This window comes from Rhinopithecus bieti, unplaced genomic scaffold, assembly GCF_001698545.2.
Source record: "Rhinopithecus bieti isolate Rb0 unplaced genomic scaffold, ASM169854v2 scaffold_17971, whole genome shotgun sequence".
Classification (NCBI taxonomy): Eukaryota; Metazoa; Chordata; class Mammalia; order Primates; family Cercopithecidae; genus Rhinopithecus; species Rhinopithecus bieti.
Genome location: NW_016809834.1, coordinates 122,175 through 147,825, shown reverse-complemented (window position 1 = coordinate 147,825; position 25,651 = coordinate 122,175). Strand labels below are relative to the sequence as shown.

General features: G+C 37.9%; 1 protein-coding gene across 7 annotated transcripts in view; it reads left to right on the top strand.

Moving 5' to 3' along the window:
- The window catches only part of VEPH1 (ventricular zone expressed PH domain containing 1), a 154,805-nt gene that overhangs the window by 21,319 nt on the left and 107,835 nt on the right, over window positions 1–25,651 (top strand). For 3 of the 7 annotated variants that reach the window (XM_017890559.1, XM_017890558.1, XM_017890556.1), the window contains exons 3-4: window positions 10,960–11,175; window positions 21,886–22,122. In XM_017890559.1, coding sequence (XP_017746048.1) covers window positions 10,960–11,175; window positions 21,886–22,122 — 453 coding nt within the window. Of the gene's footprint in view, window positions 1–10,959; window positions 11,176–21,885; window positions 22,617–25,651 lie in introns of those variants that run through there. The other 4 variants (XM_017890562.1, XM_017890561.1, XM_017890560.1 and 1 more) reach the window with 3 other exon arrangements.

Below are 25,651 nucleotides of genomic sequence, written 5' to 3'. Positions count from 1 at the left end.
AAAAAAAAAAAAAAAAAAAAAAAAAAAAAAAAAAAAAAAAAGAATCGGTATCATGAAAATAGCCATACTGCCCAAAGCAATCTATAGATTCAACACAATTCCTATCAAACGATCAACATCAGCTGGGCGCAAGTGACTCACACCTGTAATTCCAGCACTTTGGGGGGCCAAGGCAGGTGGATCACTTGAGGCCAGTTTGAGACCAGCCTGGCCAACATGGTGAAACCCTGTCTCTACTAAAAATACAAAAAATTAACTGGGTGTGGTGGCACACGCCTGTGGTTCCAGCTACTCAGGAGACTGAGGCACAAGAATCACTTGAAACTGGGAGGCAGAGGTTACAGTGAGTTGAGATCACATCACTGCCCTCCAGCCTGGGTGATAGAGCAAGACTCTGTCTTAAAAGAAACAAACAAACAAACAAACAAACAACCTACCAACATCATTTTTCACAATATTAGAAAAAACTATTCTAAAATTCATATATAACCAAAAAAGAGTCCAAATACCCAAAGCAATCCTAAGCAAAAAGTACAAAGCTGGAGGCATCACATTACCAGACCTTAAACTATATTATAAGGCTACAGTAACTAAGACAGCATGGTACTGGTATAAAACAGGCACATAGACCAATGGAACAGAATAGAGAACCAAGAAATAAAGCCGCACACCTACAACTATCTGATCTTTGACAGAGTCAACAAAACTGAGCAATAAGGAAAGGACTCCCTATTCAATAAATGACTAGCCATATGCAGAAGAATGAAACTGAATTCCTACCTATCACCATATACAAAGATTAACTCAAGGTGGATTAAAGATTTAAATGTAAGACCTCAAACTATAAGAATCCTCAAAGATAATCTAGGAAACACCATTCTGGACATTGGTCTTGGGAAAGAATTTATGACTAAGTCCTCAACCGCAATTGCAACAAAAACAAAAATTGACAAGTGGGACCTAATTAAGCTAAAGAGCTTCTGTTGCTGTAGCAGTACCATGCTGTTTTAGTTACTATAGCCTTATAACATAGTTTGAAGTCAGGTAATGTGATGCCTCCAACTTTGTTCTTTTTGCTTAGGATTGATTTGGCTATTCGGGCTTTTTTTTTTGGTTCCATGTGAATTTTAGAATAGTTTTCTCTAATTCTGTGAAAAATGATGTTGATAATTTGATAGGAATTGTGTTGAATCTATAGACTGCTTTGGGCAGTATGGCCATTTTAACAATTCTGATTTTTCCAATCTATGAGCTTCTTTCTGCACAGAAAAAGAAACTATCAACAAAGTAAACAGATAACCTAGAGAATGGGAGAAAATATTCGTGAACTATGCATCTGACAAAGTTCTGATATCCAGAATCAGTAAAGAACTTAAACAATTTGACATGCAAAAAACAATTAGTTCCATTAAAAAGTGGGCAAAGGACATGAACAGACCCTTTTCAAAAGAAGACATACAAGCAGCCAACAGACATGAAAAAGTGCTCAACTTTACCAATTATCAGAGAAATGCAAATCAAAATCACAATGAAATACTATCCCATACTAGCTAGAATGGCTTTTGTTAAAAAGTCAAAAAATAGCAGATGTTGGTGAGGCCGCAGATGCAGAGAAAAGGGAAAGTTTATACCCAGTTGGTGGGAATGTAAATTAGTTCAGCCACTGTGGAAACCAGTGTGAAGATTTCTCAAAGAACTCAGAACTACCATTTGACCCAGCAATTCCATTACTGGGCATATACTCAAAGGAAAATAAATTATTCTCCCAAAAAGACATATGCACTTTTATGTTCATTGCAGCACTACTCACAATAGCAAAGACATGAAATCAACCTAGGTGGTCATTAACAGTGGATTGGATAAAGAAAATATGGTACATATGCACCATGGAATACTACACAGCCATAAAAAAGAACAAAGTCATGTCCTTTGCAGCAACATGGATGCAGCTAGAGGCCATTTATCCTAAGTGAACTAAAGCAGAAACAGAAACAAATACCACACTTTTTTTTTCACTCATAAGTGGGAGCCAAGCATTTGGTACACATAGACATAAAGATGGGAACAATAGACACTGGGGACTTGAAAAAGAAGGAGGGAAGGAGGGAAGGAATGAAAAATTTCCTATTGTATACTATGCTCACTACCTGGGTGATGGGATCATTTATGCCCTCAAACCTCAGTGTCATAAAATATACCCTTGTAACAAACCTGCTCATATACACTCTGAATCTAAAATAAAAGTTGAAATTATAAAAAATTTTAAAAGAAAGTGAGAGATAAATACGTTTCCAGACAAATAAAACAAGGAATTCATTGACAACAGACCTACTCAACAAAAAATGAAAGAAATTCTTCAGAGATAAGGAATATAATATATTCAGACACTTTTACCCATCCAAAAAAAATGAAGAACACTGGAAGTGCAATAAAGATATCTATTAGAAAGAAAGAGAAAAAAAGAAAGAAAGAAAGAAAGAAAGAAAGAAAGAAAGAAAGAAAGAAAGAAAGAAAGAAAGAAGAAAAAAAAAGAAAAGAAAAGAGAATTTGTAACTCACTGTAGGTTATAAACCCAAAGCTGGCTTTTAGGGTTATGGTATCCTTAAGGGAAATAAAAATAATAGCTAACATTTATCTGCACTTACTGTGCACTAGGCACTGTTGTAAATCCTTTCCATGTATTAACTCATTGAATACTTGCAACAATCCTAGGGGCCAGATATTAACAATATTCTAACTTTAAAAATTAGGAAAGAGAGGCACAGAGAGATAAGTGATTGCCTGAGATTGTGGAGCTAGTAAAAGCAGAGTGGAGCCCTTAGCATGGGCATTCTGAGGCAGTCCATGTTCTTAACCACTATGCCATGCTGCCTCTAAAGAAAGGAAGGGAGAAATGATCATATCCTCTGCCTTAGGACATCTCCATTGTTCTCTTTAAAGTTTCTACTCCTATGCCAAATTCATTCTTCCCACCACCAAATGCTTTATTGACTGCTTTTAGCGTAGGTAAGAGTGACTTAAAAGGTTAATGAATGATGAAGTGGAGGTGTAGTGTCTGTGGTTGAGTGAGAGTGAACCATCCTGATAAACAAGGCTGGAGCAGCACAATTTGTAGCTTTTTCATTGTCCTACTTCTCCAGTTTGACACCCCACCACTTTAGGATAAATTACTTTAAAATTGACAATGACTAGGTCACTGTAAAAATGACTCTCTAAATCTGGCTTGATGGGTTTGACATTAAGTAGATCTGGCCCTTAGAAGTTGCTCATTTTAATATGCACAGGTACTGACCCAATGTCCAGCCCAAACATAAACACATACACACATATATTTCAAAAGAACAGGGTATTTTCTGGAATGCAAGTCAGAAAAACCCTAATTGCACAGCTGATCCTTTGCCAAAAAGCTTTAAATGACTCGATTATACCACTAAAACAGGTTAAAAATTTTTTTTTTGTCTTTTTGAATATTTGTTAAAGGAAGTGGTTAACTGTTTATTCAGGTTTTCCCCTTTTTTGGAGGAAATCTCATTTTGGAGAATTTTTTCTTCATGCCATATACAGAATTTGAATATATAAAATTTTGAAGTTGAAAATCTCTTTGTAGTAAAGTGCTGTGTAATAAGAAATTCGTAGCTTTAAGAGGCTCACAGTAATATCAAAGTTCATAACTGATGTATCTATGCCTGATATATTACTATATTTGCTGAAATTATGAGCAATGTGAAGTAATTTATCTTTATGGACAACTGCTTAACTTTTCTAGTTAGAAATTATAGCATATTTGCCTTATGTTCAACAACGTCACTGACACGATCCTATACACAATGGCCTCATTCGAAAGGCCCCTTTCAAAATTCTCTGATAATTCATTACTCTCTTAGCATGGAAACTGAATCTTAGTGTTCATGACCAAGACACAGATGCCTGTCATGTGTTTTTCACTGAGTTGCACCTTCCACTTTTATTGAGGCTTGTTTCATTCAGACAAAAATCTCATTGCCATTTATTAATAAACTATTATTTGGACGTTGTTTGCTATGCTTCTCAGTGTCATCTATATAAACTCTGTTCCCAGGAAAACAGACTCTGAAATGGTGATTACCATGCAGAACATTTATAGGGGAGTGCTCTGAGAAACAATACCTGTTAGGGAGTGGATGAAGCAGGATTGGGCAGAGGAAAACTTTGCACTATAATGCAGCTGTGAATAAATACAACAGCCTCAACTAATCTCACAGGGACCTCTGGAACTAGGATGACCCTTCAGAGTCATCCTACGACAAGGGACCAGGCCTTCATATTTCCATGAGGACTAGTCATTGGATGCAGGTTGTCCACTGGGAGGAGCAAAATGTTGAATGAGGCCATTCCCTTTGACCACACAAAATTTCTATAGGCAGGCTCGGCTCCAAACCAACAGCTGAGAGAATGAGTACCTAGGTCCTGGAGGGAGGATTTGGGCAATGTATCATCATTTCCACTATAGTCTACCCCAGCACTGTTCTAAGTGGTATGCTTTGTATAATAAGTTTATCCTATGTGGAAACAGCTTCTCTGATAAGCTGATTGATCTCTTGTTCTGAGGTAATTTATAATAAGAAAGTTAGTAAGAGGATCTAACATGTCTGTGATTAACTGGTTTCCCTGAGGGATGGTGCCATTCTTCGGGCCCAGCATTAGCTTCTCTTGCTATCTTCTAATGATCATGGCAAATTATTCCTGCCAGGTTGGCAACTCCTTTCTTAATCTGCTGGTCCCTCGACACAAAGAACCTGAGGTGACTGGGCTGTTGGGCTCATGCTACCTGCAGGGAATACAGTACCATGCAGTGGTCACTGTTTTAGTATGTGTACTGCCCCTTGGAGGATGGTGTTTCATCCTCAACAGGATATAAGGTTGAGTTGCTTCTTTGCAAGCCTCCTCCATTGATTTATCAGTCTAGCAGTATTGGGGTAGGGGCAGAAGAGGTTATGGTATGTGATAGAACCAGTGAGTCCCACGATCATGTGCCTACTGCTGTACATCCTTTGCTATAAAATGGTTATTGAGTTTGATGCAGTGTTATATAGAATCCTATGTCAGCAGACCAAATACTCTATGATCTCTCAAATAGTGAATCAGGCTTAAGCCCTGTGGGCAGAAAAAAACAAACCCAACCTTGGATTACATGCAAATTTCACTCAATATGATTGATGTCCCTTCCATGGTGGAAAAGGTCTAATGTAAATAACTTGCCACCAAGTGATTGATTTGTTTCCTTGAGGGATGGTGCCATTCTGAGGACTCAGCAGGGGCCTCTGTTGCTGGCAGATTTACATCAAGGCAGTGCTGGGTGATGCCTGGCCTCTATCCCTCACCATAGCTACTCCATTTATGTGCTGACTGGATCACACTGGAGTGACTGATGACAGAGGCTTGGTTGGTGTCATTTGGCTGAGTCATTCCCTCTGCTTTGTGTTTTAGTGCCTCTTGTGTAGTGAATATTCCCATGAGCATAAAAGATGTTTATACTTTATGTCCAATCCCATGTGTGGATTCGTGCTCCTTACCTAGAGCTCCTTATTTCCAGTTTCTCAATCTTTCTTTTTTCAGGCCCTTGGCCATTCACCAAGTCATTTCTCTTGCCGCACAAAATTGATGATCAGGTGCATGGCTGAAACTCTGACTGCTGGGAGAATGTTCCCTCACTTTTGTCTTTCAGGGTCACCCCTGAGTAGGTGTATACATAAGAGAAGTCAGATTTTGAATTGCACCCACGTTCCCAGCCAACCCATCAGTAAACCAAGTTGAGACATTTTCCTCCTCTGTCAGCTGGCCGTGAGGGAACCCCTCATGTGGCCATAATTGTCACCTGAGTGTAAGATGTTATTTCTACAGTGGTTGATGACACAGGGGTCTGGGTCACCTGCTCACACAGCTTATTTGTGCACTCTGGCCTTGTTCATGTGTGATCCAAAATGTACCACTTCCTAGTAAAATACTTGAACTTCAAAAGTTAAGAAAAAACTCAAGCATGATATGAGCTAATATGACATATTTAAGGCCAAATGTATCCATCATATCACTTTATATAAATGGGTAAAACTCACCTATTTTTTTAAAAGACTTTTAGATTAAATCACCAGGCAAAATCCAGCAAAGAAGAGACATATATTTAATGACTTAGAAAATGATTTAGAAAATGTAAAAATAGGCTGGACATGGTGGCTCACACTTATAATCCTAGCACTTTGGGAAGCCAAGGTGGGGAGGATCACCTGAGCCTAGGAGTTCAAGACTAGCCAGGGAAAAATAACGAGACTCTATTTCTACAAAAAAAAAAAAACTTTTTAAAATTAGCTGGGAATGGTGGCATGCACCTGTAATCCCAGCTACTCAGGAGGCTGGGATAGGAGGAACCCTTGAGCCCAGGAAGGTGAGGCTGCAATGAGCCATGGCACCACTGCATTCCAGCCTGGGTGGCAGAGAGAACCTGTCTGAAAAAAAAAAAAACAAAATTAAAATTAGAAAATCTAAAATAAAAAGGTGCAAAATTAAACAATGATTTACTTGACTATAAAACACATGTGAATAATTCAAATTAAAGCAAATCATTTTGATGTTTACCACAAAACCATATCACATATTCAAACCTAATATATAGGCTATTTCTTTTTTTTTTTTTTAACATACCATGCCAAATTCACAGATAAAGCACAGGAAATGATCCTTTGACATAGAAAATCAATGCTCAGTCAAAACTAATCCTCTTTGCTTAAAATTGTGAGAAACAGTTTGCCCACTCATTTGCTAAGGCAGGGCCCTCTGTTCTCAAGTGAAGAACTATGAGGTTTACATGTAGCTCCACTATGCCTAAATTGTTGAGTATGATAGAATCGTTTGGACCCAGACGATGATCAAGGACTTCTGTATACCCTATATATTAGGCATATTTTTTACTATTAAGAATCGTTGAATAATGCTACGAAATTGTTTCCTAGAACGTTATATAAAGAGAGTTAACGACTCATTTGATACAATATAGGCTGTAAAAGAAATTTTAAAAATAAGAATAAAATAGGCAACTGATATGAGGAAAATGTAAACCAAAAGGAATAGGGATCATGTTCTTTAGTCAGATAAGAAAAAAATTCATGCCAGAAGCATTCCGTAAAATAAAGGCACTTTTTTTTTTAATGGATTCAGTTCACAAGAGTTATAAAGATTAAGAATATCTTTATGTTAAATTACATAGCAATAACATTCACAAAAGAAAACTCCAGGAGATACCAGTAAAACAGATAGACATGTTAGTTGCAGGAAATGTTAATTCACTTCTGTTGGGCCACTGTAAGGTCAAATAATAAGTAAGATTATAGAGAGCTTAAATCTTCCAAAATCCTTTTATGGAATTAGCATAAAATTAATATGAAACCTGACCAAATATTGATGTGAAAAATTTTTAAATGAAATATTAAAAACAGAATTTAGCAGTACATTAAAAAATTATTTCCCAAGATCCAGTACAACACGTTCCAGGAATGCAAAGTTAACTAATATTGAGAAATTTGTTTCTGTAATTTATCATATTGATAGATCTAAGGACAAAAATATTTGATATATCTATAGATGCTAAAAAGGCATTTAATGAAATTCACAATTTATTCTTTACTTAAAATAAACTCAATAAAATAGCAATAGATTGATACCTCTTTAATATTGTAAATTATAATGTTATAAAATCTTTCACCCAAAAAGCCAGCATAATGCTTACTAGGGAAATTAAATCAAATATATAAACTTTGAAAATAGAAAGTGATGCATTCTATATCATTTAAAACATTTACTGTTTTTTTTTTTGTTTTGACTATAAAATTTTATGCCAAAAATCAAGAACCAAAACTAGGAACTAAGCTAGCATTCTTGTTCTAATTACTTTTATGTGAACTAGCATAGAAGATTCTAGCCAACATAATAAGCCGCGGGATATATAAAATATATAGATCTCAGAAAGGCTACATAAAACACAAAAATCTTTTTAGAAAACCCAAGATGATGAATTGAAAATTTATCATAATTAAGTATAGTTAAGCTAAACAGCAAGTTACAAAATAAATACAAAAAGCAGGACATGGTGGCTCATGCCTGTAATCCCAGCACTTTGGGAGGCTGAGGTGGGCAGATCACGAGGTCACGGGATCGAGACCATCCTGACTAATGTGGTGAAACCTCGTCTCTACTGAAAATACAAAAAATTAGCCGGGCGCGGTGGCACGCTCCTGTAGTCCCAGCTACTTGGTAGGCTGAGGCAGGAGAATTGCTTGAATCCCAGAGGCGAAGGTTGCAGTGAGCCGAGATTGCACCACTGCACTCCTGCCTGGGTGACAGAGTGAGACTCCATCTAAAAAACAAAACAAAACCAAAAAACCCAATAGGTTCATTTAATCAGCAAAAACTAATTAAAAGTTCTAATGAGAAAAAAAATATTTTGTTAACAACAACAACAAAAAGACAAAATACACTAGGAAACAGTTAAAAATTTGTGAAGCTCAATAGCAAAGACATGGAGTCAACCTAAATGCCCATCAATGGTACACTGGATAAAGAAAATGTGGTATATATATAGCATGGAATATTACACAACCATAAAAAAGAACAAGATCATGTTCTTTGTAGGAACATGGAGTCGGAGGCTATTATCCTTAGCAAATTAATGCAGGAACAGAAAAACAAATACTGCGTGTTGTCACTTTAAGTGGGAGCTAAATGATAAGAACACATGGACCCACAGAGGGGAGCAACACACACTGGGCCCTATCAGAGGATAGATGGTGGGAGGAAGGAGAGAATCAGAAAAAATAACTAATGGGTACTAGGCATAATACTTGGGTGACAAAATAACTTGTAAAACAAACTCCCATGACGTGAGTTTACCGAAATAACAAACTTGCACATGTACCCTTGAACTTAAAATAAAAGTTTAAAAAAATTTCTGAAGCTTACATAGGGAAAGTTGCAAAATTAGTATTGTAAAATAATTGAGAAATGACAGACAGAAAAGACAGCCCTGAAATAGAATCTAATATATTTAAAACAATTACTAGGAAATGAATTATTCATTAAATGGTAGCAGGAAGATTAAGTTAGCTATTTAGGAGAAAATGTACATTTCTACTTATTTCCATAAATACCAGATAGATTTAAGAGCTCAGAAATGGTTAAAAGATAAGTTTCTAGAGTAATAAATGTTGAGTGTTTTGTGAAGTTCTTTTAATCTGGAAAAAAGTAGAGATGATTTTTATTCAACTTTTGAATAAGGAGAACTTGAAGTTAAACAAAAATCTGTTACAGGAATCACACAGAAAGAAAGGAGAATGTGTGGGTGATATCTGAATGTGCTTAGAATGCCTCTGTGTAAACATAAGGATTTGCTGAGCCTGGCTGCCACTGAGGAAGGGGACTGGGATGGATGAGGAACAGGACTGACAGGGAGATTAACTTTTCACTTTAACCCTTTCTTTGCATCTTTTGAATTTTTGTACTATGTTTATGTATTACCTTTCAAAAAAAAAAATGTAAACAACTTAAGTTTCCGATTTAGAAAAGGAAAACAATGAGGCCCCAAATTGACAAATTTAATTACCTAAAATCTTAGGATGTCGTTGAATAGCAGCAAAAAAAAACAAAAAATAATGAAACATGGAGATATATTTGCAGCCAAATGTCAAGTTTCACTTATTATCCTTAATGGAAAAATATATTGTACCAAAGAAGGTTAAAAAAAAAAAAAAAGATGAGGTCACCTAAAGAAAAATGTACATAAGATACAGTGGGTAGTTCCCAAAGGAGAAAATACAAACAGCCCATAAACACAGAACCATTCAACCTCACTTTTGGGCAAAGAAATTCCTAAGCAAAACAGCAATAAGATACTGTTTCTCACTAACAAATTAGAAATATTATAAATACTCTGTTCTTGTAAATGTACAATAAGATCATGCTATTACCCAGCTAGAGGGAGTTCGAATTTGTAAAACCTTTCTGGAACATAGTTCAGCATACCTCATTTGAGCCTTAAAAATGTTCCTGTCCTTTGTCTCAGAAATTTTCACTTCTGGAGGCTCTAGCATATAAATAATCTGCAATGTAGACAGAGCTTCATGCACAAGATGTTTACTGCCCTATTGGTTATGGCAACAGCAACAGAAAATTGTTAAAACTGGAGTTTGGTGTAGTGCCCAAAAACCCCGTCATTTCCCATCTCTGATCTCACATGATGTTGTCAGGCTCTAAATACTTTCCTGCTCTATTATGTTTTCAGTTTTGTGAGTCCACCATGTGAAGTTCACAGTCAGACCAATTTTCCAAATTAATGCAATGGGCCTGTTTTAACATTTAGATGTTTTGGAGGTCCCATTATTTCTCAGTAAAGATGATCAGGTATTTGAGGGAGAATTAAAACAGGGGAATGGAGGAAAACCTGGTTGGGGAAAGCTAAAATGGGTTTTGTAGTTATCTGAGTTGAAAAGGGAGAGATGAAATGATGTGTTCCATTATGTCCAGAAAGAGGGAGAAAACTAATGAGGGGAAATTGAAGGGTAAATTGAAACATTTCACAAAAGTTGCTGAAATGTCAGAGTAAAAAGTAACCCCTGCCCTGTAATGGACTTAGAAACCGAAACAGTCTAAAGATTAAACCCACTTGCAAATGAATAGTTAAGCGCCTGTGGATTCTCAGGGATCCCTGTCTAAGGGTGATAGTAGAACCTACTCCATTTTAGCATGTTTGACTATCTGCCTCTTCCACAAGATTAGGATCTCCAAGGAAGAAAGCCTTTACTGTATTAGGCTCTACACCCTCACCCCTTGGCACACAGCATGGTGCACCCATTTTCTAAATGACTGAGTTAGTATTTTGTCCTTTGAAGGATAACTTTCTAGAGTATTATTTAATATGAAGATTTTCTTTCCAAACAGGATTACCAAACCAATAACAATGACCAGGCAGTAGTTGAAATCTGTATCACAAGAATCACAACAGCCATCAGAGAGACTGAATCCATTGAAAAGCATGCAAAGGCCCTTGTGGGGCTCTGGGACTCCTGCTTGGAACATAACCTGAGACCCTTCGGGAAAGATGAAGACACTCCTCATGCAAAAATTGCATCTGATATCATGAGTTGCATTTTACAGGTATGTCAGTGTTCAACATCAGGCTATTTGATACTGAGTTGGCAGCCTAGGTGAACCCATGATATCTCTGAACCAAGAGCCAATGTTTCTGTAGCATTTAGATACTGTAAAAAGACACCACAAGCCATCAATAGCTCAGCTGGGAGGGCTGGTAATTAATAAACTGAGAAAGTTCTATAGAGCTCCTGCTACATGCAAGACACATTATAGGGAATTCAAGTGATACCACTGCAAGCCTCTAATCTGTTTGGAGAGTATACATATAAAAAATTAAGAATAAAGTAATATGTGCCAAGACCCACCGGAGTAGTACTAAAAAATTCAGAAGAGGAGATCTCTTTCAACCAGGGAGAACACAGTAGAAGCAGAAAATGAACTGAGGGGCAGTGAGCTCGGGATGTAGCAGGGAAAGTGACTAAGTCATTTCAGACATATTTCTATGTGCATTGAGAATTTTTCTTGTTGGTATTTGCCTGTTCTGACCACAGTTAATTCTTTCCTATGGTGTAAATGTGAATTTGGAGTTTTGGCTCAGCCACTAATGAGTTGTATAACACTGCAATGTTGGGCAAGTCACTTAAATTCCTAAGCCACAGGGTCCTCCATGTGAAGTGCACGTTAAATGACATTGTCTATGACAAATTTACCAACCAGACATGATGATAGGTGTTTCTCAAGAAAGAATTTTATGATCAAATAAGCTGGGAAACAATTCGTTTTTTCCCTTTTGAGCGATCACAATGTTTCATGGCACATTAAAGTTTCTGTAAAGTACTGCAATAAAGAAGGCTGGTTAACCTTGTTTAGGCCAGCATTTTCCAGTCTGATTTCACCATGGAATCTCCTTTCTCCTCCCCACTCCCAACACAACACTATGAAAATCCCTCAGAACCTGTGTTCCACTGAGCACAGGTCAGGAAATTCTGGTTATGTTAAAACGCTTAGCAGTGCATGTGGCAGCTGATATGAGCGTCCTTTATTCGTCTTCCTTTTTTCCCCACAGTTGTTAATGATTAACTGGATCATATTATACCTCATCTGCTCAGTCTAGGAATTGATCAACTGAACGAAAGACCCACACTGTGTCTCCTTCATCCCCAGGGTTAAGGGTAGGTGGGGAGAAAATGAGGATTGCAGCAAGATTAACAAAAGATGGATAGTCCTTGATAGAACACCAAAGACCCAAATGCGTTTGCTCTTCATTGATTATCTCGGTATATTATTGATATATATCAGAAACATAGTTTATTTCACTCCAGTATGCACCTTAACAGACATCCAGACAATTTAACCATCCTATCCCTCTCCCCCTGCAGGTTCAAAACCATTGGTCTTTAGGGCAGCACTATCCAATAGAAATCTAATACAAGCCAAATAGAAGCTAAGGATGTAATTTTAAATGTTTTGTCCCAGGGTAAGTGGGGAACAGTGGTGAAGAGGGAGAAAAGAATGCAAATATATTTATTACCACTGAACTGTACACGTAAAAATTTTAAAGATGGTAAATTATATATGTATATTTTGTCTCAATTAAAAAATTAAAAAAAAAATTATAGTAGCCACTTAAGTAAAATAAAGATGAAATTGATTTTGATAATATATTTCCTCAATCCATTTGTATCCAAAATAGTGTCATTTTCAACATGCCGATCAAATATAACATTTTTAAAATTTATTATTTATTTATTATTATTATTATTATTATTTTGAGATGGAGTCTCACTGTGTCGCCCAGGCTGGAGTGCAGTGGCGTGATGATCTCAGCTCACTGCAACCTCCGCCTCCCGGGTTCAAGTGATTCTCCTGCCTCAGCCTCCCCAGTAGCTGGGACTACAGGTGCCTGCTACCATGCCTGGCTAATTTTTGTATATTTTTAGTAGAGAAGGGGTTTCACCATATTGGCCAGGCTGGCCTTGAACTCCTGACCTTGTGATTCATCATTTTTTTACACAATTCTTACATATCTGATGTGCATTTTAGTGCCTCACTAAATGGACTAGTCACACTTCAGATGCTCAAGAGCATCCCATGGTGAGTGGCTCCTGTGTTAACGCAGTTTTAGAATAATCAGAGAAAGTTTTCTGGGTGGAGATCGTGTTAGGAAGGCTTATGAGCAGTTAGCAGGAATTTCATTAAATAGGCTAATTAGAGTGAGAAGACAGTCTACATAGGAAAACAGCTTGTGCAAAAGTACAGATTTGTGAAATAAGACCAAGATCAGAGAATTGTAAGCATGCTACCTTTCCAAAATGCCCATAATTCTAACATTTATGTTAGATGGGATGTTTTATTCTGCGTAAAGCGTTATGTCTCCTACTTAAAGGGGATGGGATATGTTGTAGGGAATTAAAAGCTTTTGAGAAATTGAAATGCTCAACTCACTGATGAACAAGACTTAGTATAAATGAGTTTGTAAGATTGTTGAGAGCAGGGTTCTGAGGTCAAGAGCTGATATTTTGGGAAGCGAAAGAGAAAAGGACTGAAGACTAGTAGGCTCCTTGGTTAAGAGGGACAAGTCAGGCAGAGAAGTGGGTAAGTCTGGTATGTAGGGCCAGTGTAGGGGTGGGGTGTTCATGGTAGGCCCTCAGAAGGAGGCAGAAGCCACTAAAATGGAAAGCATGAAGGCCTAAAGGCAAACTTGCTTTCAGCAAAGTTCAGCATCTTGTCCTGCCCACCCCTAGGGGTCCCAGAAAGGCAGCCCCAGGAACCAAAGGCAAAGCTGTGGTCATAGCATTTATGTTTAGCTCTCATCAGATTTTAAAGGGAAGTTTTTGGCTTGCAGTAAACATTGAAAGGATGATTTTGGTATTACTTGTAATTTAGGTTCCTGTGGGGAATGTGTAGAAATCCAAATGACTCATTTTCTTCTATTTTTTTTCAGTAAAATGAAACAATAGACCAACTTTCAATAGTTAGACACTCAGCATTTTTAGCTTTACACAAAATGGAAGGAAAACAAACAACAAAAATGAGTGATTCCCTCTTCATCCATCCCATCTCCCCAGATAAGCAACCCAGGGTCTTGGTCTTACTATCTGATCAGGCAGAGGCCCAGTCATTTCTTCTTCCCGAACCCTCGGCCATTTCATTTGATTTCTTTTTTCTGGCCACTTCACTGTCATTTTAAGCTAAATGTGTACACACACACACACACACACTTGTCTTTTTGTCCCCCAGATTTCCTCTTGTCGGTCTACCCTCAAACCTACTTCAGGTGACCATTCTTTTTTCTCTTTTAGTTGGTAATTATACTTCTTTTCTTGGTCCCCAAATTTGTGAACTTGCCACATTTACCTTAAAATAACTTTTAAAATTTCCAGAACTCACCTTCTACTCTTCCCTCAATACAAAATCACTACATATATGGGGTGTACACTTGTGAATTTGTTTTTTGGCTTTGGGCCATATGTTTCTACACATCTTGTGTCCTTAGACAAGTCTCTCAACATATGTATAAAATAGAGAATTGAATCAGATCACCTTCCATGTCATCTCCCAGTCAGAAATTCTGACTCTCTCAGGAGACTCTAAGAATAGAATAGCAAAGAGCTTTAGAGCTTGAGGCTTCCATGTCATTTGGATCTTGGTCTTATTAAGAGGAGAGATTAGCAAGGTATTTTCTCTCTCTCAATTTCTGTTCTGCCATCTCTAAAGTTGGGATAACAATACCTCCTGCTCCGGACGGTTATGAAGGTTAAAAATGATACTGCATATACAGTGTTTACGTAGTACAATTGCTACATAGTAAGTACTCAATAGAAATAGTGGTTTGTAGCTAGCAAATTAATCCAGGCTTGCACTGCAATGAAAATGAGCATCCAGCTGGTTCCATTCAAGACATCAAACTATTGGAGTTTAGTACTTCTCATTGGTGGTGGTAGGTACATGTGAAGAGGATCTTTTATTACAAAAGCAATCTCTATCTGTGCTCTAGCCACTATATGGAAGTACCTAATTCAAAGCACAGCTTATCTAGAGTTAACAGTTTCCTGTAACCCTCTGACCAGATATCTACATGGAATTGGCCATCCCCACCCCCACTTTTTTTTGCTCCTAGAAAATCCTGAAAACAATATACCCATACAATGTGTATTACCTTCTAGGATAAAAACAAACTTGACAAACTTGATTAAAATTAAAATGTACCTCAAGGACATTATAATGATTGACACAGCTGCTGTTCTAGAATGAAATTCTAGAGAATTGACAGGTCAACCATCATGAAGCCTGGCAGCCAATGCCTAGCTTTATCCTCACTCTACTGCAGTCACAGCCTCTTCCCCAGCCAAATCACTTAGCAGAGCCATTGCCATGTATTTAATCAGCTCCACATTTCATCTTCCCTGCATCTCTGCTACCACTGTTGATGACTACATGAAGAGGGAAATAACCAAAGCAGGGTAAGAGGGGTAATAGAAATAATCTCCAGATCTGCTGCTGGAAAATCAGAAAGTGTCTACTTTTCCCTCTTTATAGAAGGACCTGCGGTTCCTTCTCCTTGATGCCGCACAGTCTTCTCAGTTCTTCTTCCCCAGTCAATGCAATATGAAGGTTTAAACTCTGCCCTTGCTGGTGTCGCATGTGAAGTGCCTCAGACAGTGGAGAGCATTTCCTTCACAACTCTTACAGATGGGACTGGTTATGCCAATCTAGCAGTTTATTCAGGAGGCAATCCCAGCTCCGCTCTGTACCTGTAGTGTGGTCTTGGGAAAATTAATCTTTCTGGGCCTTAATTGCCTCATATGTAAAATGCAGATATTAAGAGAAGCTGCCTCATGAGTTTGCTGTGAAAAGTAAATTAATAGACTTTAAATAATAGACAAAATATTTAGAATATAGGGAGTTGGTATCATCATCATTATCACTATCTAGGAGACTAACACTATCATTATTTGGGTGACTAAAATAACACTCAATGCTTTCTAACAAGCTATTGATTTAATTATGTGTTATAGCCACTTTTAAAATATCCTGTCTCTCCTTTCCCCAAATTATAAGCTCTATTATTCACTAAAGTAATCCCAGCACATAGAATAGTGCCTGGCATATAGTAGGTGCTCAAATCATATTTGCTGAATGGTTGAGTGAAGGAGCTCAGGAGACATGGCTACCCTCTGGCTTTCATATCAGCTACATTTCTCTCCAGAGTAGGCTTCAGTACCTAATGCCCAGATAGTGGCATGAAATGGGAGGAGACTGGGATGTACGCTCCCAGGCTCCTGAGACCTGCTTCCTGTTACCTGCCAGAAAATACGCTGGGAAAACTTAGGCTTGTGTGCCAATTAGATTTTACATATAGCTATGCTGGGAAGAAAGAACCATTTTATATGTAAATCCAAAATTGGTTTAGCTTTGATTGATAATGCTTGATGAATAGTCAAGGAACCCTATTTTAATAAATGAGGTTTAATATTTCTTGAGCTTAATCGATTGTTATGGTTCTTACTTGAATTCAAGGCCTAAGAGCCAAAGAGCTTTTTAGTTGCTATTGCCTCAGATAGATATCTTTCCTACTTAGCTTTATTCTTCTCAATTTTAAAACACGGGGAAACATTCCCAAAGTGCATTTTCAAAGGGACAATTTCCACCAAAGTTCAAATTGGTGCTAATCTAGTTTAGAAATATAATTCTTGGCATCCATAGAACAAAGCTCTCTTGTTTAACCTCTACAGCTAGATATAATTGTCTCCACAAGAAAGTCTATTTCTATGCTGTACTTCACTGAATTTGTTCCCTCAGCACCAAACTGTAAGATGATATTCATCCAACATGCTCACATCTGCACTGAGAAGCAAGGTCTGTCATAGGCTCTGGCATTATCAGCTGCTGTTAAAGTCATTTGTTTGTAAAACTGTAATCATAGGGCTTTCTCTGCATGCATGCCATTAGCATTTCTGTGACCCAAATAATTCTAGAGATGAAATAATTTCATGGGCTTGCGATCTCCTGCATTACCAACTCCTTTTGCTGCCCTTGAAAGTGAAGCTCAGCCACTGGATCTTGTTTGGTACCTGTTAGGTCCATGGAACCCTTGTTTGTCCAGGCTCATCTTGGCCCCCCAGCCCTTTGCCCAGGGCTTTTTGATACACCAGAAACTGTCTAGTCACTGTCTAGTGATTCAGAGCCTTTTTTAGCAGTTTCTTGGTGTTTGTATGAACTATTTGCTCTTTGCTTGTTTCACTTTTTTGTCATATGAAAGATTTCCAGATGCCATGCTATGAAAAAAAATTGAGTGTGTTAATTAAAAAAAATAAAGACATATTTTGGGGGGGATTTTATATACTTTACTTAGAACCACTTCAGAGACTTGAATGGCTGGCCACTAATTTTCTCTAGAACATCTAGAATTGTAAAAAAGAATATGATCAAATTGATTGAGATCGCCTGTTTTTCATTATTACTGGTGAGTGCTAACTCATCCCAAGGTTTATATAACATCAGTTACTGGGAATACTGATATCCATTGATCTTTCACTGTTTCTGTCTGTGTTCATAGAAAGTAAGGAACACTTCCCAGTTAATGCACTCAAAAAAAAAAATTGACAATTTTGGTGTCTCAGCAAGTTACAAGTACACGTGCTTGAAGACGTATTCCTCTGATGGAAGATGTGTGTCTCTCTATCTACAAGTTGTTCTTGGTGAAAGACCCAGAGTAGATAAAATAAACTTAGGCGTGGAGTTCTTGATTGGAAAGTTTTGAGAATAATTGTGTCATTGTGTTCAACCCTCAAAGCTGGGACAAGGATGATAGGGACAAGGATGTGTCATCTAAAAGTTGAACTAGCAAAAACCTACATGCAAGGAAGAGATTGGCTGCCTATAGGAGCAACCCAAGAAATTGCATAGGTGAGACTGAGATGTTTGAGGAATACCCAATGCTCTAATAAGTAACTTTTTTGGATGTAAGTCAAGGGAGCAGGGACAGAATATAATTGAGAAAAAATGACCAAATCAATTAGCTTTTCTAAACACCAGATGTTTGATCAGTATGTTAACAAAAAGAGGATGCTCAATGTTGTGTCATTATTTTGGCATGTTTGTCCGGCACCACTAGGAAAAATACTGAATCTGATGAAAGGAAACTTCCAATGACCAGAGAAAGAGATTCAGTTATGGGGCAGGAGTCTTCTTTTAATCAGGTTTCACCATGGTCTACATGAAATATCCCTCAGGATCTCTCTCTGCTCTGATCTCATTTTGTGCCCATGAGTGAACATTCTAGTTTCTAATCTGTCTCCTAGGAATCCTGCAAATGTGAAAGGGATACCCTAGGTCTGACCTATGAAAGCCTCTCACTGGGGTTGAGTACACTGGCATGCCTGGTTATGTACCAGCCTTTTGGAAATCCTTTGGCGTGAGTTAGCCTTAGTGGATCCAAACAATTTTTTGTGTTCCAACCAAGCACATGCCCTGACTTCTAAAGCTGAGGACTAACCCCTGGGGAAGGGAGCAGCCAGCCTCTCAGAGAGGTCTCAAAGCTCATCGTATCAGTAATGACCCAGTCAGATCAGGCCCAATTAAATTCACTGGGAGGGAAGACAATCTAGACAGAGGCATTCAGGAAAGTCATCAGAGGATACTGGCTATGGGCTATGGTTCTGATAACTTCCGTGATGTTGAGAACTCTAGGATGGGTAGGACAGAGGCCTACTGAGAGGAACTGCTATATAGACACATGATTTATCGCCAAAGAATAGCATCAGAGTTTTCAACACAACTGACTTAATAGTAGGGTATCAGGTTAGGTTATGGAATACCTGTTTTCTCTGCCCAGTGGTCAGATTGACCCCTGAGTCTGGAAAATAGATGGAACTGCAGGAATGGATTAAAGATTTATCAGCTCCATTTTTGTTTCTAGTGACTGGGGAGGCAGGAACGCTTAAGTGCAAGAGATTTAATTGGCTCATTTAGAAAACTTTAGGAATATAACTGGCCTCAGGCACAGCCTAAGGCATTGGGCTCAAATGCGTTATTACCAGGATCTGGTCTCTCAGATAGAACCATGTTTTCTTGAGTCTCATACAGTTTGTCTCCTACTGAGGTCACAAGATGATGGCAACTACTTTTGATCCTCCCTTCTCAATACTTTAAATACAGCGGGAGAGAGAATCTCTTTCACAGAGCCATTTCATGGCTCCTTAATTATAATTTGGTAACTTGTCCATCCTCGAACCAGGGAAATGTGATTCTCTCATTGGTCAGTGTCTGAGTCACTTGATCATCTTTAAGACCAAAGGTAGAGATACCTTCATTAGAAGCACCTGGACAGTTTCACAGAGCGGAATTAGGGTAGAGTCTCCAGAAGAAAGATAAATGTATATTGGGCAGGAGTGTAAAAGGCTGATGATATGGAGATCGGAGAAAAATCATAGAATGATATTTTCTGTGACTTCAGGAAAGATTTATGGACTGGATATCGAGATATGAATGTTATCACTCCCAAAACTCATTAGCTCTTTAAGGAACATACATTTGAGTGCCTCACGAATCCCATAATATTTATTTTACCTGATTCCCATACTCAGTGTGAATAGACAAGTCATCTTCCTGACACTGTCACCACCATTATTATACTTTTGGCTGCATTGACTCCACCACTGTGTGTCATTGTCCTTTGTAGAACCCTAAGACAAGGGTTGTTTATATAATGCATGTGTCCAATATGCAATCCTGTATTCATACTAACTTTTGAATCTATTTAAAAGAATAGCTAAAATCTGAAATTGCATAACTGTGCTTTTGTGATATGAAAATAGGTCATATCATATCTTGATGAATTCTCTCCAAATACAATCCTGTAATCAGAACCCAGACCAAAATTAAAAATTAATGAAATTGAGCATATTTTCATGTTTTGGGGCTTTATTTTGTAAAGTATCTGTTTAAGTCCTGCTTATTTTCTATTTGATTGCCTGTCTTCTTTTCTTGTGGATTGGAAGAGTGTGTGTATATATATATGTTATTATATATATATTACATAATACATATATAATATACACACACACACACATTTATCCAAAGGTTTACTAGTACCGCAGAACATATTAATAGATATCTTCTTTCATTCTTTGGATTTATCTTTTACGTTTTTAAATTGTACTCTTAATGACTAAAGTTCTTGATTTTATCCACTTTTTGACCTTTTTTATGTTATTTTGAGTTAGTTTAAGGAAGTATTTGTCTACCTGTGAGGCCATCAGATGTTCTCCTGGGTTTCTTCTCCTGTCTTGTTTATTTTTCACGTTTGCGGGGTCTTTAGATCGCGATTATCCCTAAATTGGATTTTTAGTTAACGGCAGATAAAGGGGTGGAGATATGTTTTTCCCCCATGCAAATAACTCAGTTGACCCAACTGCCCACATTTCTATTGCTCAGTGAAGGTGTATGATCAATGACAATTTTATATCTCATGTCCTTTGTTTGTCCTATTGTAGGATTTGAATGTATAAAGGCAGAATTCTACATTTCATTCTAAGATATAAGTTTTCCTTTAAGTCACAGGGAAAGTTAAAGAATGAAAGTGGTCCTGGCGTTGCATTGTATTAATCAGGGATACAAGCCAAGTTACAAAACAAAGATCTAATATAACAATGGTTAATCAACACAGAACGTTTTCCATCAAATAATACAAGAGTAGGAGTCCAGGACTATTTCTCCCAAACACACTGCACCACCACCAGTTTTTTTTTTTTCTACAGTTAGTCTGAGAGGTGGGGTTGAGGGCAGGGGCAGTGAATATGACATTCATTTTTAAGAAAACAATTTGTTGACCAAAATGTTGTGTGGTAGAAAAAAAAAAGAAACAATTTGTATTTTCTAAGTATTATTCCTTAATTGGTAACTAAATGCTGAATAGGATACTTTATATGTAAGGATATTATTATTGCAGTAACAAAGTAAATCAAAGAAGGAGAATATTTTAGGATCCAGAATACCTTTAAGGTTTTAGCTCTTACATTCATTTATTTTTTTGCCTCTGAAACTAATTAACTGAACTTTAATTTTTAAAGAATAGATATAGTCAAAAAAGCCAGCTTGTTCAACATTCCTTAGGTTTTTTTCTCAAGTGTAAATTTGACAACTGATTCCCGTTCCTCGTGCCCTCGATTAACCTAAAGATCATTCCAAAACTTCTCAGCCTGGTATGCCGGGCCTTTCATAATCCATGCCCCTGTTTACCGCCCATCTCTCCCTCACCCTCCCACATCCAGTTTCCTCACACATACCACATTCCAGCCATCCTGAGCTTTTTACAACTCCCCAATGCCATCAGGTATCCCTCACCTCCGGTTCTCTGCACACCTACTCTTCCTTCTTTTCGGTCCTACTCCCTGCCTTGCCAGCACCAGCCATCTTTTATTCAATCCCATGAGGTCCCAACTAAGACCATTACCTTCCTCCAGGAAGTCTTTCTTGATATTCCCAAAGGCTGAATTGAGTGCTCCTTCTCGGCTGTCTTAGCACCCACTGCCTTTTGCCCATTCATCGGCTGTCATCAGTTTATGCTGTTAACTGCCTGTTTGTCTTAGGTTCTTAAACAAAACCAAGATGTTCCCAGAACTCGCCAACATACAATATAAACAGGGTCAAGGCCTGTGTTTACAGCTGTACTCTGGAGCTTCATCCAATAATATTTTTGAAATGGTGAATGAATGAAGGAATGAATAATGAGTGCACTTATTATTTGTGGCTTTCTTATATGTTCCTCAGAATTACAACCGACCCCCAGTGATGGCATTAGCCATCCCCATTGCAGTGAAATTCCTCCACAGAGGCAACAAGGAATGGGGCCATGGAATATGTCGAACTACCTGTCTCCTGCCTGCAAATTACCAAGCAGATCTCCTGGCTGATCACACAGAAGTTATAGTAAAGAGCGATACTCCAAGGTATGGTGCAAAATTGAGCTTGGGACATGTTTTAGGAACATTTAAAGTATTTTCATGAAGCATTTGTGGTTTGTGGGAAGAAAGATAGAGTATTAGAAGCAAGTTAATTTCGTCTGTTTGGCTGCTAGTTACTTGTTGAACATGCAAAGGTTACTTAATCTGCTCTGTGTCCCTTCCCAAGGCAGATGAATTACTTAGACTCAGTAAAAGAATTGTAAGCTTTCTTCCAAAGTCTGTGTTCTCATTTTGAAAAACTGCATTTTCCATGCCTTCTGGTACCTGTTCAACTACCAACTGTGAAGATCTTATCTTTGTGTACTGACTGGACACTTGGTCACGTTAGTGGGGATTATGAAAAACCTGTCTTCATTTGGTTCCAAAAAGCAAGAAGTCTTTGTTTAGATAAAATACATCAGAAAATGTGTAATGCTTCTTAAATGTGAACGTGATTTGGAATGATAACATAACACAAATGCTAGCAATAAAAGCCAAGTAGTCCACCTCTGTTAATTGTTATAACATTTGAATGAATGAGAAGCTCAAATTAGTTCACACAAAATATTCTCCTTGTCTTCTTTTATTTTCTTTGGTGTCAGATCAATCAAAAAACATGTTTTTGAATTTGGAGTCAGAGAGCAATATATAATATTAATTGATGTGCATCCAAATGTCCCCAGTTCTCATTAATAAAGATGCATGAGGTCCATGAGTACCTCAGCCCACAGTTTACCGCCATTAACCCACCACATGATAAGGTTGATCATCAACCCTCTGTAAAGTGCTCACAGTCCAAATAATTCTTAGGGTCCCCAAGGGTGTCCTATGTGTGCCGTCTTCCCAAGGTATCCAGACCAATCCCCAAGCCCATACTGCTATTCTGTCCATGCTTCCTGGCATAGCATGGTGTGGTGCTGTCCTCTTCCACCATGTGAGCCCAGCAGACCCTAAGGCCACTGCCGTGCAGGTCCCAGGAATGGACTCCACTCCTAGGAACTCCATGCTACCCTGCCAGTGATGGCAGCCTTTGTGCTGAACCACCTGAAGCTTCAGGAACTACCAAGTCCTGAGCCCAGTAATTCAATGTGGCAGCCAGTGGCAGGATGAGAAAGAACACTAACCAGCCTTTCTCCTTAGTGTTGCACCTTGGTAGGGAGGCTCCAGAGCAGTGCCAAAGTGAGTTGCCATGTTTGCAGTAAAATAGATGGTTTTTCAGTAGAATAGAATAGAGAACGCAGAAATAAAGCTGCACACCTAGAGCCATCTGATCTTTGACAAATTCAACAAAAATGATCAATGGGGAAGGACTCCCTATTCAACAAATGGTGCTAGATAACTGGCTATCTATATGCAGAGGAATAAAACTGGACAACTATCACCATATACAAAAATTAACTCAAAATGGATTAAAGACTTAAATGCAAGACCTCAAACTATAAAAAGACAGCAGAAGAAATTATCAACAGAGTAAACAGACAACCTACAGAATGGGAGAAAATTTTTGCAAACTATGCATCTGAGAAAGGTCTAATATCCAGAATCTATACGGAACTTAAGCAATTCAACAAGCAAGAAACAAATAACCCCATTAAAAAGTGCAAATCAAAAAGTTAGAAAGATCTTAATTTAACAACCTAGCAGTGTAACTAAGAGAACCAAGAGAACCAAGAGGAAACCAACTCCAAAGCTAGCAGAAGGCAAGAAATAACCAAAATCAGAGCTGAACTGGAGGAGATTAAGACACACAAAAAATGTAGAAGATCAACGAATCCAGGAGCTAGCTAGACTGCTGGCTAGACTAATAAAGAAGGTAATAGAGAAGCTCCAAATAAACATAACCAGAAACAACAAGGGGATATTACTATTGACCCCACAGAAATACAAACAACCATCAGAAGATATTATGAACACCTCTATACACATAAACTAGAAAATCTAGAGGAAATTAGTAAATTCCTGGGCACATACACCCTTAAGACATAACCAGTAAGAAATTGAGTCCCTGAACAGACCAGTAATGAGCTCTGAAATTGAATCAGTAATAAATAGCCTACCAATCACAATAAGCCCAGGACCAGACAGATTCACAGTTGAATTCTACCAGATGTACAAAGAAGAGCTGGTACCAAAATTGAGGGAGAAAGAATCCTCCCTAACTCATTCTATAAGGCCAGCATCATCCTGATAGCAAAATCTGGTAGAGACACAACATAAAAAGAAAACTTGAAGCCAATATCCTTGAACACTGATGCAAAAATTCTCAGTAAAATACTGGCAAAACAAATCCAGCAGCACATCAAAAAGCTGATCAACCATGATCAAGTAGGCTTTATCCCTGGGATGCAAGGTTGGTTGAACATATGCAAATCAATAAATGTGATTCATCACATAAACAGAACTAAAGACAAAAACCAATGGATGCAGATAAGGCTTTTGATAAAATTCAACACCTCTCTATGTTAAGAACTCCCAGTAATCTAGGTGTTGAAGAAGGATACCTCAAAATAGTAAGAGCCATCAATGGCAAACCCACAGGCAACATCATACTGAATGGGCAAAAGCTGGAAACATTACCACTGAAAACTGACACAAGACAAGGACGCCCTCTCTCACCACTCCTATTCACCATAGTAATGGAAAAGAGAAAGAAATATAGCACATCCAAATAGGAAGAGAGGAAGTCAAACTATCCCTGTTTGCAGATGACATGATCCTATATCTAGAAAATGCCATAGTTTCAGCTCAAAAGCTCCTTAAGCTGATAAACAACTTCAGCAAAGTCTCAGGATACAAAAATCAATGTACAAAAATCACTAGCACTCCCACACACCACCAGTAGCCAAGTTGAGAGCCAAATCAGTAATGTAATCCCATTTACAAGTGCCACACACGCACACAGATAAAATACCTAGGAATCCAGCTAACCAGGGAAGTGAAAGATCTCTATAAGGAGAACTACAAAACTCTCCTGAAAGAAGTCGGAGATGAAAGAAACAAATGGAAAAATGTTCTATACTCATGGATAGGAAGAAACAATATCATTAGAATGGCCATGCTGCCCAAAGCAATTTATAGATTCAATACTGTTCCTATTAAACTACTAATAACGTTCATCACAGAACTAGAAAAAATATTTAAAATTCATATGGAATCAAAAAAGAGACTGAATAGCCAAGGCAATCCTAAGCAAAAAGAACAAAGCTGGAGGCATCACGCTATCTGACTTCAAACTGACTTCAAATAGGGATCCAGTAAGCAAAACAGCATGGTACGGGTACAAACACACACACATAGACCAATAAAACAGAATAGAGAACCCAGAAGTAAGGCTACACACCTACAACTATCTAATCTCTGAAAAAGCTGACAAAGCAAGCAATGGGGAAAGGACTACCTATTCAATAAATGGTGCTAGGATAACTGCCTAGTCATATGCAGAAGATTAAAACTGGACCCCTTCCTTATACCACATACAAAAATTAACTTAAAATTGATTAAATACTTAAATTTAAAACCCAAAACTACAAAAACACTGGAAGACAACCTAGGCAACACCATTCTGGACATAGGAATGCGCAAAAATCTCATGA